A 15,200-nucleotide genomic window follows, 5' to 3' on the forward strand; every position below is an offset into this window, starting at 1 on the left:
TTTTTTTTCTCTCATCATCCTTGCTTTGTTCCCCCATCAGTTTAATTCTATGCCCTTTCGCTCCTGTATCTTTTACAAGTGGGAATGGCTTCACCACCCTTTTCATCTTGCACCTTTCTCAGTTAAGTTGATCTGTCTTTTGCCCTGAAATAGACCTTGCCTTTGGTTCTTTCTTCCAGCTTCGACAAAGCTCTCACATCTCTAATGTGTTTAAATGCCATTAAGCTGAGACTTTAACGCTGAATCTGTTCACCGAGCTGGGAATTTATGTTGCAGACGTTTCGTCCCCTGTCTAGGTGACATCCTCAGTGCTTAGGAGCCTCCTATGAAGCGCTTCTGTGATCTTTCCTCTGGCATTTGTAGTGGTTTGAATCTGCCGCTTCCGATTGTCAGTTCCAGCTGTCCACTGCAGTGGTCGGTATATTGGGTCCAGGTCGATGTGCTTATTGATTGAATCTGTGGATGAGTGCCATGCCTCTAGGAATTCCCTGGCTGTTCTCTATTTGACTTGTCCTATAATAGTAGTGTTGTCCCAGTCGAATTCATGTTGTCTGTCATCTGCGTGTGTGGCTACTCAGGATAGCTGGTCATGTCGTTTCGTGGCTAGTTGGTGTTCATGGATACAGATCGTTAGCTGTCTTCCTGTTTGTCCTTGCAAGGACTGCACAAAACACTACATAGGACAAAAAGGAAGACAGCTAATGATCCGTATCCATGAACACCAACTAGCCACGAAACGACACGACCAGCTATCCTGAGTAGCCACACACGCAGATGACAAGCAACATGAATTTGACTGGGACAACACTACTATTATAGGACAAGCCAAACAGAGGACAGCCAGGGAATTCCTAGAGGCATGGCACTCATCCACAGATTCTATCAACAAACACATCGACCTGGACCCAATATATCGGCCACTGCAGTGGACAGCTGGAACTGACAACCGGAAGCGGCAGATTCAAACCACTACAAATGCCAGAGGAAAGATCACAGAAGCGCTTCACAGGAGGCTCCCAAGCACTGAGGATGTCACCTAGACAGGGGACGAAACGTCTGCCACACAAATTCCCAGCTCGGCGAACAGAACCACAACAACGAGCACCCAAGTTACAAATCTCCTCACAAACTTTGAACTTTAATGCTGATTCTTTTTCCATAGACACGACTAGCCCCAATCAGTATTGTCAGGTTTGTCCTCTACTGCTGTGGTCATGCAGTTTCTGAGCTTTCCCTTTGGCCAGCCTAATCAGTTGACTTACTGGACGAGCTCTGCCCACTGTTCAGGCTGTAGAGACTCTCCATGGACTCGCAAGCTCTCAGGGTACCGTCCTCTGTGTCGTGCTCTCCAATGGCTTGGCTTGTCACTTCTTCTGCATTGGCCTCAGGCTGGAAGACACAAGTTTTCTCTTAAAAACCTTGAATAATTGTGACTGCTACTGAATCTCTCTTGGAAACTTAGATCATGTGGAAACATTGAAGCAGGAATTGGTTGTGCGGTAACTGAGGCCTGTTCTGTAATCCAACTCAACCTTTACCACTTCCCATCCTCACATTTAGGAAAAATACATCAATTGCAGCTTTGGAATTATCCAATAACAATTAATATTGGTGGAAGACCTCCACAGTTCCCTTGTTCTGGATTTGCCAACTCGTTCCTCTCTATCCACCCTATCTATGTCCCTTAGCATTGTGAAAGCTTTAACCTAATAATTCATTGAACCTTAGCTTCTTAAGTGCTCCTCAGCTTGTTGTACCACTTCAGACTGAGTAAAATGGTGCCTGCATTGGCGCTGGGATGCCAAAGCAGTAACTCTGAGGGACAAAACTGAAACATTACATCAAGAATTGGAGCTCACTTGATACTGGCCAATGTGGGATGCTCCTTATCTGGTTTGGACACATCAGCACTGAGTGTGATACCCATTGAGAAGCTGAGTGGTGCCACACCTCCTTAAGGTGGGATTCTTAAGTGGGCTCTGCTAGTTTAAATTCAGTCCCTTTAGGATTTGGCCTGCAGTTGAACGGTGCCTGCAATATTAACTTGGCAATGTGACTTCCATCCAACAAGAATGCTTCTGCAGTGTTGTGACCTTTAACAAAGTTGTCTTCTGCTAAATATTAGCTACAGCCTGTGCTCAGAACAAACTGTACCCTGCATTTGGAGAGGGTAAGTGGAAGCTTGCAAGGTGTTTGTAACACAGCCACAAGCTATTGGACTCAGAAATCCAATCTGGTATTTCCCCAATACACCAGCCTCACTCACATTACTTTACCCAACACGGTCATAGAGTTATAGAGACGTACAGCACAAAAACAGACCCTTTGTTCCAACTCGTCCATGCTGATCAGATATCCTAACCTAATCTAGTCCCATTTGCCACCACTAGCCCACATTCCTCTAAACCCTTCCTATTCATATACTCATCCAGATGCCTTTTAACTGTACCACTTCTCATCCACTTCCTCTGACAGCTCATTCCATACACACACCACCCTCTTTTGAAAATGTTGCCCCTAAGGTCCCTTTTAAATTTTTCCCCTCTCACCCTAAACCTTTCCCTCTAGTTCTGGTCTCCCCTACCCCAGGGAAAAGACCTTGTCTATTTATCGTATCCATGCCCCTTATGATTTTATAAACCTCTATAAGATCACCCTTAAGCCCCAACGCTCCAGGAAAAATGGCCCCAGCCTATTCATCCTTTCCCTATAGCTGAAACCCTCCAACATCCAACCCTGGCAACATCCTTGTAAATATTTTCTGAACCCTTTCAAGTTTTACAACATCTTTCCTGCAGCAGGGAGACCAGAATTGCACACAATATTCCAAAAGTAACTAACCAATGTCCTGTACAGCCACAACATGTCCTTTTCCCTCATGCTTTATCAAGCTTTCATTCAAATGTATCTTTATTATTCATCTCAAACACTCTCTAGGGGAGTGAGTTTCATATTCTCACTCTCTCTGGGTAAAGATGCCTGTTCTGATTTTGATACAACGGTGACTGTCATTTTTTTAAAAACCTTGCTCAGAAGTGGAAGCATATCCTCTACACTGATCCTATCAAACCCCTCAATAATTTTAAACACCTCGACCAAGTCAACAGCTTAAAATCTGACATCTCTTCTCTCGTCAGTTTCTCATGATAAGGATCATGATGCTGTATCATTCCTGTAAATCTACTTTTTAATCATCATTTTAGTAATATGGAGACAAGCACAGTGTACAGCACTCCAATCTGGTCTAACCAACTTTTGACACAAGTTAATTTTAACATAGAAATAGAGCTAGAGGGGTTCAGTATTTAAAATGTAACTGAACATTAACACTGTGGTGTTAGCTACATCTATTCTTGCATCCAGAGCACCTAAACTTTAAAAATAATTGAGTGAATAAGCTTGATTATTTCTTTCTAATAAACAGAGTGCTGACTTGTCACTGGCCACTTGGGTGTTTCCTTTCTTACTGGTGGTGGAAATTGAATAGAGATTTGTCCCCCTGTTGTCTTTCACCTACACACACACAACATGGGTGCTGGGGGAATTATAAGCACTACTGCCTATAGATTAGATTCCCTACTGTGTGGAAACAGGCCCTTCGGCCCAACCAGTCCACACCGACCCTCCGAAGAGTAACCCATCCAGACCCATTTCCCTCTGAGTAACGCACCTAACACTATGGGCAATTTAGCATGGCCAATTCACCTGACCTGCACATCTGGAAACCGGAGCACCTGGAGGAAGCCCACGCAGACAATGTGCTGGAATTGAACCTGGGACCCTGGTGCTGTGAGGCAGCAGTGCTAACCACTGATCCACCGTGCCACCCCATAGTGTGGGGAAAAATGAAAAAAAAACTAATAAAAAAAACCAGATAACAAAAAATAATTAGAGTGCTGAAAATGTTGCAACCAGCAATTTCCAGATTGATGAATTAATGTGAGTAATGAACACTTGTTGTATTGGACACCCTTAGGCTTAAGAGCAGAAGAAGACAATTCAGCCCATCGTGTCTGCTCCACCATTCAATGAAATTATGGCTGAACTAATGATCCTTAACTCCACTTTCCTGCCCTTTCCCCATAACCTTGATTTCTTATTAATCTCTTAGTTTTACAACTGGCCTAGAAAGCCCTCTGTGGCAAAAAATTACACAGATTCACTCCCCTCTGAGAGAAGAAATTCCCCCTCATCCCTGTATTAAATGGGCAGCCCCTTATTCTGAGATGATACCCTCTGGTCCTAGACTCTTTCACAAAGAGGAAATAACCTTTCCCCATCTACCTGGTGAAGTCTTCAAAGAATCTTACATGTTTCACTAAAGGTTGCCTCTTATTCTTCTGTAACTCAATAAGATCCACCTACTCAGCCCCTCCTCATAAGACAGTCTCTACATACCTGGAATCAACCTTGTGAACTTCTCTGGACTGCCTCCAATGCTCTTTCCTTTGATAAAGGGCTTATAACTGATTCAGCTGAGATCTTGTATAATTTAAATAATGCCTCTTTATTTATTGAAATAATGGTGAATATTCTATTTGCCTTCCTTATTATTTCTTGACTTTGGCTGCTAATCTTTTGTGCATTATTTCAACACCCTCTTTTCTGGGCCTTCCTGCAGTGTTTCTCCATTTAAATAATAGTCAGCTCCTCTATTCCTGCCAAAGTGCATAACCTCACTTTTTCCCACATTACATTTCATCTGCCTAGCCTTTGCCCATTCTCTTAACCTGTCATTATCCCTCTGTAGACCTTTTGTTTCATCCTCATCACTTGCCTGCCCATCTATTATTTGTATTTTCTGCATAGTTGGCTACAGTCCATTCATTTTCCTCATCTAGGTGATTAATGTGCATTGTAAATAATTATGGCAGAGCATTGATCCCTGTGGCACTCTGTTTGTTACAGATTGCCATCCTAAAAATGCAACCCCCCCCATCCCAAATCTCTACCTTCTATTAGTTAGCCAACCCTCTATCTGTATTAATAGACTCTATCCAACACTATGGGCTCTTACATTATTAAGTAGCCTAATGTTTGGTACCTTATCAAATGCCTTGTGAAAATCCAAATGTATTACATTCTCTACATTCCCATTACCTGTCCCGCTCGTTACCTGTTTAGAGAGCTCTAAGAAATTTATCAGCCACTATTTCCCCTTCACAAAGCAATGCTGACTCTGCTTGATCATCTTATCCATCTCTAAATGCTCTGTGATTGCATTATTTATAACAGTTGCTGCCACATTTCCTAAAAGCCGACATTAAGCTAACTGGCCTAAAGCTATCTGGTGTTTTTGCCTCCTTTCCTTTTTAGAAAAGTTGTTACATTAGCAATTTTACAATATACTGGGATGTTTCCAGAATTTAAAGATTATTGGAAGATTACTACCAGTGCATCCACAATCTCTGTAGTTACTTTTCTTTAATATCCTCAGATGAGTCCCATGAGGTTCAAGAGACATATCAGCTTTTAACCCATTTGTTTCCCTAAAACATTTTCTCCAGTCATAGTTATTGCATTTATTACCTCTCCTCCCTTTGCCCTTCGATTATTTCGTAATTTTGGAATTCTATTCGTGTCTTCCACTGTGAAGACTGATACAAAATATTGATTTAACTCCTTTACCATTTCTTGGTCCCCATTATTATTTTGTCCTCAGCCTTATTGTCTAAGAGCCCTCTGTTAACTTTGGACACTCTCTTCCTTTTATACATCAATAGAAGCTCTTGCTGTCTATCTTGCTATTACTTGAAACTTCAATGTTTATTTTCTCCCTCATAATTACTTTTTTGGTAGTCCTTTGTTGGATTTTAGAACTTTCTCAGCCCTCTGGCTTACCGTTAATTTTCAGTGCACATACTTTTCCTGATAGAAGCAGGAGCAGCGAGGAGAGAAGGCAGAGTGAAGCGAGGGCTGCCGGGAAGGTAAGGGCTTAATTTATATTTGGGCAGTGGCTAAACCCGAGATACTACATGTGTAGTATCTCCCTCATGCCCCCCTCCTCTAACTGGAAGAAAAAGACCCTGCAAGGTAAGCCTTTTATTTCTTATCATTCTTTTTCATTTATTTAAGTGCATTGTTTGGTTTCAGTTAGTTGATATAAAGCTAAGACTTACAATGGCAGGGGACCTCAGACCCTTGGCAGGTGCCTCTTGCTCAATGTGGAAGGTTAGGAACATGTCTGGCGTTCCTGACTCTTACACGTGCAAGAAGTGTGTCCGGCTGCAGCTCTTGTTTGACCGTATGACGGCTCTGGGGCTGCAGATGGACTCACTGTGGAGCATTCGCGATGCTGAGGAGGTCGTGGATAGCACGTTTAGTGAACTGGTCACACCGCAGGTTAGGATTGCTGAGGGAGACAGTGAATGGGTGACCAAAAGGCAGAGAAAGAATAGGAAGGCAGTGCAGGTGTCCGCTGCGGTCATCTCCCTCCAAAACAGATATACCGTTTTGGATACTGTTGGGGGAGATGGCTCACCAGGAGAGGGCAGCAGTTGTCAGGATCATGGCACCGTGGTGGGCACTGCTGTTCAGAAGGGCGGGAAAAAGATTCATAGGGCCCTAGTCATAGGGGATTCTATTGTGAGGAGAGTAGATAGGCGGTTCTGTGGCCGAAAACGGGACTCCCGGATGGTATGTTGCCTCCCAGGTGCTCGGGTCAGGGATGTCACCGATCGGCTGCAGAGCATTCTAAAAGGGGAGGGTGAACAGCCAGTTGTCTTGGTGCATATAGGCACCAACGATATAAGGAGAAAGCGAGATGAGGTCCTGAAAGAAGAATTCAGGGAGCTAGGAGAGAAGTTACAGGAGGATATAGATAGACTGGGGAGTCGGGCAGAAAAGTGGCAGATGGCTTTCAATCCAGACAAATGTGAGGTGATGCATTTACGCAAGTCTAATTCTAGAGCGAATTATACAATGAATGGAAGAGCCTTGGGAAAAGTTGATGAGCAGAGAGATTTGGGAGTGCAGGCCCATTGTACGCTGAAGGTTGCTGCACAGGTGGATAGAGTGGTCAAGAAGGCATATGGTATACTTGCCTTCATTGGACGGGGTATTGAGTATAAGAGCTGGCAGTCATGTTAAAATTGTACAAGGCATTGGTTCAGCTGCATTTAGAATACTGTGTACAGTTCTGGTCGCCACATTCCCAAAAGGATGTAAACGCTTTGGAGAGGGTGCAGAGAAGGTTTATAAGGATGTTGCCTGGTATAGAAGGTGCTAGCTATGAAGGGAGGTTGAGTAGGTTAGGTTTATTTTCGTTAGAAAAAGGAGATTGAGGGGGGGACCTGATTGAGGTTTACAAAATCATGAAGAGTATAGACAGGGTGGATAGAGACAAGCTTTTTCCCAGGGTGAAGGATTCAGTAACGAGAGGTCATGCTTTCAAGGTGAGAGGTGGAAAGTTTAAGGGGAATACATGCAGCAAGTAATTCACACAGAGGGTGGTGGGTGTTTGGAACGCGTTGCCAGCAGAGATGGTAGAGGCAGGCACGGTAGATTCATTTAAGATGCATCTGGATAAATGCATGAGCAGGTGGGGAGCAGAGGGATACAGATGCTTAGGAATTGACCAACAGGTTTAGACAGTATATTTGGATCGGCTCAGGCTTGAAAGGCCAAAGGGCCTGTTCCTAGGCTGTAAATTTTCTTTGTTCTTTGTTCTTTGTATAAGCATGGCGGGAACTGAACGGCTGTATTTGTGATATTATCACTTATGTTAGAAAATAGTTCTGGTGTAAAGAGGTCGGAACTGGCAATGGATACAATGGTAAAACTCACCATCCCCTCTGACAGAGCACTGGCATATCTGCGGGCCATCTTTTTCTTCATGGTTTTGGAAATAGCACGCATGGTTTTTCCCAGCCCGCTCCCATTCTGCCCAGACTTTGGCAGATTCTGTTCCCCAGCAGCTTCTGCTCCCTGTTCGGTTTCACCAGCCTAGGAGACCAGAAGAAATTCCTTGTTAGTCAACTTGCAAACCCCTCTGTGTTCCATCTTCACAAGTAGCAGGCTTAAAACAATAAATTCATTCACCACTTGGATTGCTGCTGTCTCCCAGGAAGGAGTTTTATCATAAGAACTTTCATAGGAACTTTCATTTAGATAGCACCTTGAGAAAGCCAATCACAGTCAATGAAGTGCAAATGAGATACAGTCTCAGTTGTCATGTGGGAAACAGAAAGCCAATTTGCACACTGTGAGGTTTAAGAATCTTTTAAGGAGAGCGTTTTTTCCCAATAATTTTAATTCCTGGAAACTCCACTGCAATGCTGGGGGTTTGACAACTCTACTTTTGCTTTCCTTCTTTGTCCTGATGGCTTTTGCCCCCTCAGTGAGGTGTTGTCTCGAGTTATAGGCCACTTAGTATCAAATCACCCAATTACTATTTTGCACACACTGGACAAAGTAGGAAATGTCATTAGATTGTTCAAATGCAGAAGACATCACTATTAATCTTGATGAGTCTCTCAGTCCCACTTCATCTGCCTACTTCAGTGATGTAGAACAATGGGAGAAATTGGCTCATGCTCTGTGGAGAAAACAAGGTTCAGTGATGGTTTGAAAGTGATGGTCAAAGTCATGAGCAAATCTGAACAGAGTAGGTAGAAAGAAACTGATTTAATTGGTGGAAGGATCAAAAAAGTGAGGACACAGCTTTAAGGTGACTGGCAAAACAAGCAATGGTGACATGAGGAGGAACCTTTTCACACACACGTGCACACACACATACACTGCCACACGCTCGCACACACACACAAAACTGTGCACAGTCACTCATGCAAACAATACATACTTACACCTGGTTACACAAGCAAACAAATACACACACATAATGGACACAGATATATACGTGGTCTCTCTGACACACACAAATACATAAAAACAGCGACAGACAGAGACACACCTATGGGTGGCACGGTAGCACAGTGGTTAGCACTGCTGCCTCACAGCACTAGGCACCCAGGTTCAATTCCCGCCTCAGGCAACTGTCTGTGTGGCGTTTGCACACTCTCCCCGTGTCTGTGTGGGTTTCCTCCCGTTGCTCTGGTTTCCTCCCACAGTCCAAAGATGTGCAGGTTAGGTAAATTGGCCATGCTAAATTGTTCGTAGTGTTAGGTGAAGGGGTAAATGTAGGGGAATGTGTCTGGGTGGGTTGCTCTTCGGAGGGTCGGTGTGGACTTGTTGGGCTGAAGGGCCTGTTTCCACACTGTAGGGAATCTAATCCAATCTAGACAGTCATGGAGAGATGAATACACACCATAGGGAAAGTGAGAAAAAAGTGGAAGAGGATGTAATATGTATGTGGAGACTGTAGAGAGGTATCTGTATTCAATGAGTTGCAGGGACTGAAAGGGTGTGAAAGTGGAACATTTAAAAATGTATAATTTAGTTAAGCAGAGATGAGGACGACCTTGAATGATTAAACAAGACAGATGACATCTCGAAAACCACCTGCCCACAAAAACACTACAGCAAAACTCCCAACCACTCGCCGCTGCTGGCAAAATACCAGAGACAGGAGAGGACGCCCAAGCTATCCATTAATCTGATACCAAAAGGCCTGATTTGGCCTTAATGCTCGGTGCCTTCCCCCAGAATGTTGCCGGTAACATCCTTAGGTGAGAAGGATAGGTCAGTGGGTGAACGTCATTCTGATAGAACGGAGGTCAGAACCCATTCACTCTTCGTCCTTGACCTAACAACAAGAACACGTACACTGTCATCAGGCTTCTCTTCTGGCTTGGACGTGTGTGGATGATGTCTGAATCGGTCAAAGTTCCCAAAGCTGCTGGTGCGCTGTAATAGACAAGAGAAACAATACAAATTAGTCATAACCATCCACACAGAGTCATAGAGTTACACAGTACATATGTGGACCAAGCAATGGACAGTTATCAGCGTGTACCCAAACCTTATTCTTTTCTGACATTTCTCTGTAATAATCTGCTTCCCTTTCAGATCAGTAGATGATACCTCAGCCCAGGGAACAGCTCCACAAACACTGGTCACTCTCTGGCCACCTCACCTCACTTTCCTTATCTCCAGTTTAGATTAAAACACTGGTTAAGGTCAGGACAGGAACATAGGAGCAAGAGAAGGCCATTCGGTCCCATTAGCCTGTCCTGTCATTCTACATCATGGCTGATCCATCTACCTTAACGCCATTTTCCTGTTATCCCTGTATCCCTTGATATATCAAGAAATTTTTCAATTTCCATATTGAACGCCCTCAATGACTAAGGTTCTGTAGCTCTTTGAGATAGAGCATTCCCAGACCCTCTGAATGAAAAAACTCCTCATCTCAGTCTTACATGGCTTGCCCTTTATTTTGTGACTGTGTTCTCCTGGTTGTAGGTACCTGAGACAAAGGAAACAGCCTTTCTGCTTCTGCCATGTTAAGCCCCTGGAAAAATGTTGTATGTTTCAATGAGATCACCTCTCACTCTTGAAAACTCTACGGAAGACAGACACAATCTCCTCAATTGTTCTTCAAAGGACAATCCTGGGTCTCGTTGTGTGCAGATCATAGGAAGTGGCAGGATGGGTGGAGAGAGCAGTATGGAAAGCATACAGTGTTCTTGGCTTTATTGATGGGGATTTAGAGTATAAGAGCAAGGAGATGAGGCTGAACATGTACAGGAGACTTGTTAGATCTCAGCTGCAGCAACATGTACAGCTAGGAGCCCCACATTACATGAACGGTGTGAATACATTAGATAGAGTGCCAAAGCGACTTTCAAGAATGGCTCCAGGAATGAGAATGTTCAGTGATGAGGATAGATTGAAGAATCTGGGACTCTTCTACCTGGAGAGAAAAAAAGCTGAAAAGAGATTTGAGAGAGGTTTTCAAAATCATAAGCAGGGTTTCACAGAGTAGATGGGGGAAACTGTTCATATGCCCAGTCATAAAAAAGAATGAATGGGCATAGACTTACATTAACGTGGACACAAAGTAAGGGTGATGTGGTCAAAAAATTACACCCCGCAAGTCGTTAGTGTCTGGAATGCACTGCCTGAAAATGTGGTTAATGCAGGTTCACTTGAGGCATTGAAGAGGGGCATTGGATGGTTATTTGGATAGAAATGGTGAGCAGGGAAAAGGCAGGAGATTAGTGCTGGGGACTAGAACCTGTTCAGGTACAAGGGACTGAATAGCCTCCCTCTTTACCGTAATAGTTCTGTGATAGAGCCATCCAGGGATTCAGTCTGGTGACTCTCTCATGCATTTCTTCTCTGGCAAGTATATACTTCCTTAGAGTAGGCAACTAAACCTCCAGGTGTGGTCTCACCAAGAGTCTACACTGCTGCACTCTACTGCTGTACTCAGATCCCCTTGCGGTAAAGGCTAACATACCATTTGCCTGCATGATGCGCAAACATTCTATCTTTTATTGACTGGAGAACACAACACACCCAGGTTCTTTGGGACATCAACACTTCCTGACCTCTCGTCATCTGAGCCCAGATTTCTGTGATTCCGCGCTGATGCAAAAATGCCAAAATTTGTCCGAAATTATAAATCCTGTCTCTGAATCTGGTGGGAGGGGCATGGTTCTTGGAGGCAGGTGGCCACTTAAATGATCCAATGTCTCCACTGTAACGGGATATTGGAGTTAGTGGTGTTTGGAAGCCAATTTGTGGAGATCAGACCAGGTAAGAGCAGGACTGTTCTCAATGGATTTTTTTACCAACAGCCAGGGTACCCCTCAAGAGAGCTGGGGTCTCCCCGGGAATGTGGTGCCAGGATTGGGGTCAAAGGTCCTTTGGTTGGGGGCAGTGGATTCACGTACCGTTTTGCACAGTTGGCTGCGGTGGTGATTGCGCACAAAATCTATCATAAGCCCCTTGAGCTTGCCCAACTCATCGAGTCCAGTCAACACATGTCAGTAAGATTTGTCAACAAGTGTCTAGAAATCTCAAAAGATTGATCAGAATTGATCAGAAACTGAACTGGACTCGCTATATAAATAGATATAAGAGCAGGTCAGAGGCTAGGAATCCTGCAGTGAGTAACTCACCTCCTGACTCCTCAAAGTGTGTGAACCACATTCCAGTCAGGAGTGTGATGGAACCATCATCTCTTGCCTTGGTGGGTGCACCTCCAACAACACTCAAAACTCAACACATTCCAAGACAAAGCAGCTTTAACAAAACCTGACTGAAAATCTAAATGCGCATTATTCTTCGACTTCACTCGATTGGTTTCATTAATAACATCCTCAAAAAAAGATCCAACACTGTCAAACACAATTTCCCAATCACAAATCCATGCCGACTACTGTCTTCGAGTCATAGAGTTCCCTGCGATCCAACCCGTCCATGCCGACAAGATATCCTAAATTAATCTAGTCCCATTTGCCAGCATTTGGCCCATATCCCTCTAAGTTGAAACTTTATTGCTGGAACAGCACAGCAGGTCAGGCAGCATCCAGGGAACAGGAGATTCGACGTTTCGGGCACAGGCCCTTCTTCAGGAATTCCTGAAGAAAGGCCTGTGCCCGAAACGTCGAATCTCCTGTTCCCTGGATGCTGCCTGACCTGCTGTGCTGTTCCAGCAATAAAGTTTCAACTTTGATCTCCAGCATCTGCAGACCTCACTTTCTCCCCATATCCCTCTAAACCTTTCCTATTCATATACCCATCCAGATGCCTATTAAATATTGTGTTGTACTAGCCTCCCCCACTTCCTCTGGCAGCTCATTGTATACACGCACCACCCTCTGTGTGAAAAAGCTGCCCTGAGATCCTTTTTAAATCTTTCCCCTCTCACCCCAAACCTACGTCCTCTAGCTTTGGACTCCCCCACCCCAAGGAAAATACCTTGTCTATTTACCCAATCCATGTCCCTCATGATTTAAAAAACCTCTGTAAGGTCACCCCTCAGCCAGGGAAAACAACCCCAGCTTATTCAGCTTCTCCCGATACCTCAAACCCTCCAACCCTGGCAACATCCTTGTCAATCTTTTCTGAACCCTTTCAAGTTTCACAACATCTTTCCTCTAGCAGGGAGACCAGAATTGCAGGCACTAATACAAAAGTGGCTTCACCAACATCCTGGACAGCCTCATCATGACCTCCTAACTCCTGTATTCAATGTTCTGTCCAATAAAGGAAAGCATACCAAATGTCTTCTTCAGTATCTTATCCATCTGGGACTCCACTTTTAAGGAACTATGAACGTGCACTCCAAGGTGTCTTTGTTCAACAACACTCCCCAGGACCTTACCATTAAGTGTGTAACACCTACCCTGATTTGCCTTTCCAAAATGCAGCACCTCACATTTATCAAAATTAAACTCCATTTGTCACTCCTCAACTCATTGGACCGTCTGATCAACACAGTAGAGTTTCCTTCACAGTTTCACTCTCCTCATTAGGTGCCTGGGATTTGTCAACTTTCAATCCCAATACTTTATCTCATACCAATGTTTTCACTGATGCCCTTTCCTTTCAGTTCCCCATTCTTATGAGTGTGTTGGGTTTCTCATATTTCTCACAAATTTCTTGTATCTTTCACCATGCCTAAAAAAAAATGTCATTTATCTGCCGTTTCCCTTACTTCCCATTATAAATTATCGTGTCACTGGAGTGGAACCACATGGGTTTTCAGTCTTCCACTTACTCTACATGAGATATCCTGAAGGGGGCTATATAAATGAGTTTGCCCTTTCTTTCTCAGTCAGTGAGCACCATAAGGCTATTCCACCGAAGTAGACTTCACTGATAACCCAGACGTTTTCACGAGATGTGAGACTCAGTCTGACCCCTCAGATGTAAGTTCATTGTACTATTGGTAGATGGTTTGGGGTGCTATAAGTATTCGTGTTCTCTTTAGTGTCCTGGTCTATGCTCATCGCTCAGCATTGTGACAAAAGCTATTTGATTTATACATGCATATTAATAGCATTTTTGGAGATTAGGTTTTAAAATAGTGGCATATGGGCTTGAATACTTCTCCAAAAAAAAACAAGTTCAGGCAATCTTCCCAGAACAGTACAAAATCAAGGATGTGTTAAAGAGCAGGGAGACATGGTGAGTGTAAATAAACATTTGCTCTTACTGAGTGGGCTATAGCAATCAGAGTGAACATTTAAACTTGTTTATAGTTCAGGATAATCAAAGATTGATTTTTTTTGCCTAAACGACTAGAAATTAAAACCTTTTTGGGCAATTTGATCTGCTGGGATCAGAAACAAATACTTATCCAAAAGAGGAGAGCACATTTCAGGGAAAGTGCAGTAACCTCAGTAGAAGGGTTGTCCTTTAAAGAAATTTTCCAAACAGGAAAATTAAAGTTAATAAGCTCTCCATTTTGTGAGCATTTATGTTGGAAGACTTCATAGTTCTGGAACAAGTTGGTTAAATCAAACTTAAATATTTGATACAGAGAGATAGTTTCTCTGGATTTTAATCTCTATAATGGATAATGTCAGGAAATGGGATGAGAGTTTGTTTTTCTGTAAGTTTCAAGGTCTTTCAAACTGTGCTCTATATTTAGACAACTCGGTTTGTTATTTTTTAAGGAGCAAATTTCTTTTCTGCTGTTAAAGAAGCTCTGCATCTTTGTGTGGCTCTGTAACAGGGAGAAACCATTCACATTAACTAAAACAGAAAGAACTGAACTATCAAACTAGGTTTCATTCTGATATCTGACTTGTCCAGTAGCAACATCGGCTGGAATTGTAACAGCATCAATAAACAGACAATCAAGTCATCACCGCATGGTGTTGGTGGGATCTTGCTGTGTGTAATTGCCTGTGTGTTTTCCACATTGCAATAGATGAAGAATTGAATCAATTTCTTTCTAACGAGGTTTAATTCACTCCTTATCCATCCAAGTTTAAGAACAATTTCATTCATGCTACAACTTAAACATTGGCTAAGTTAATTCCACTTCACAACCACTGTTAGCAATTAATCAGATGGAACCATTGAGCTAGGCAATGAAGTAGCGTTAATGGCTCTTGTCTGATAATCCTGAGTGCCAGGTTAATATTCTGGAAACATGCCTGAATCTCATTGGGGCAGGTGGTGAATATTAAATTCAATACTAAAATAACTATAGCATTTAATGAAAAAGTTAGTTGCTTGCAACCATGTAACTATGATAGGTGTTCTAAGAACCCATCTGGTTCACCGATGGCCCTTAAGGAAGCAAATCTACCATCCTTACCCGTCTGGACTACATGTGA

General features: G+C 43.2%; 1 protein-coding gene across 4 annotated transcripts in view; it reads right to left on the reverse strand.

The window, feature by feature from the left end:
* The window catches only part of LOC122555427 (SAM domain-containing protein SAMSN-1-like), a 173,849-nt gene that overhangs the window by 21,899 nt on the left and 136,750 nt on the right, over window positions 1-15,200 (reverse strand). For all 4 annotated transcript variants that reach the window (XM_043701420.2, XM_043701419.2, XM_087992454.1 and 1 more), the window contains 3 exons: window positions 9,724-9,804; window positions 7,786-7,944; window positions 1,263-1,389 (listed from right to left, as the gene is read on the reverse strand). In XM_043701420.2, the coding sequence (XP_043557355.1) occupies window positions 1,263-1,389; window positions 7,786-7,944; window positions 9,724-9,804 (367 nt within the window). The remainder of the gene's footprint in view (window positions 1-1,262; window positions 1,390-7,785; window positions 7,945-9,723; window positions 9,805-15,200) is intronic.

The sequence above is a fragment of the Chiloscyllium plagiosum genome, unplaced genomic scaffold (genome assembly GCF_037043375.1).
Source record: "Chiloscyllium plagiosum isolate Xiang-an unplaced genomic scaffold, Cpla_swu_hap1 HiC_scaffold_12, whole genome shotgun sequence".
In the NCBI taxonomy this organism is placed as follows: domain Eukaryota; kingdom Metazoa; phylum Chordata; class Chondrichthyes; order Orectolobiformes; family Hemiscylliidae; genus Chiloscyllium; species Chiloscyllium plagiosum.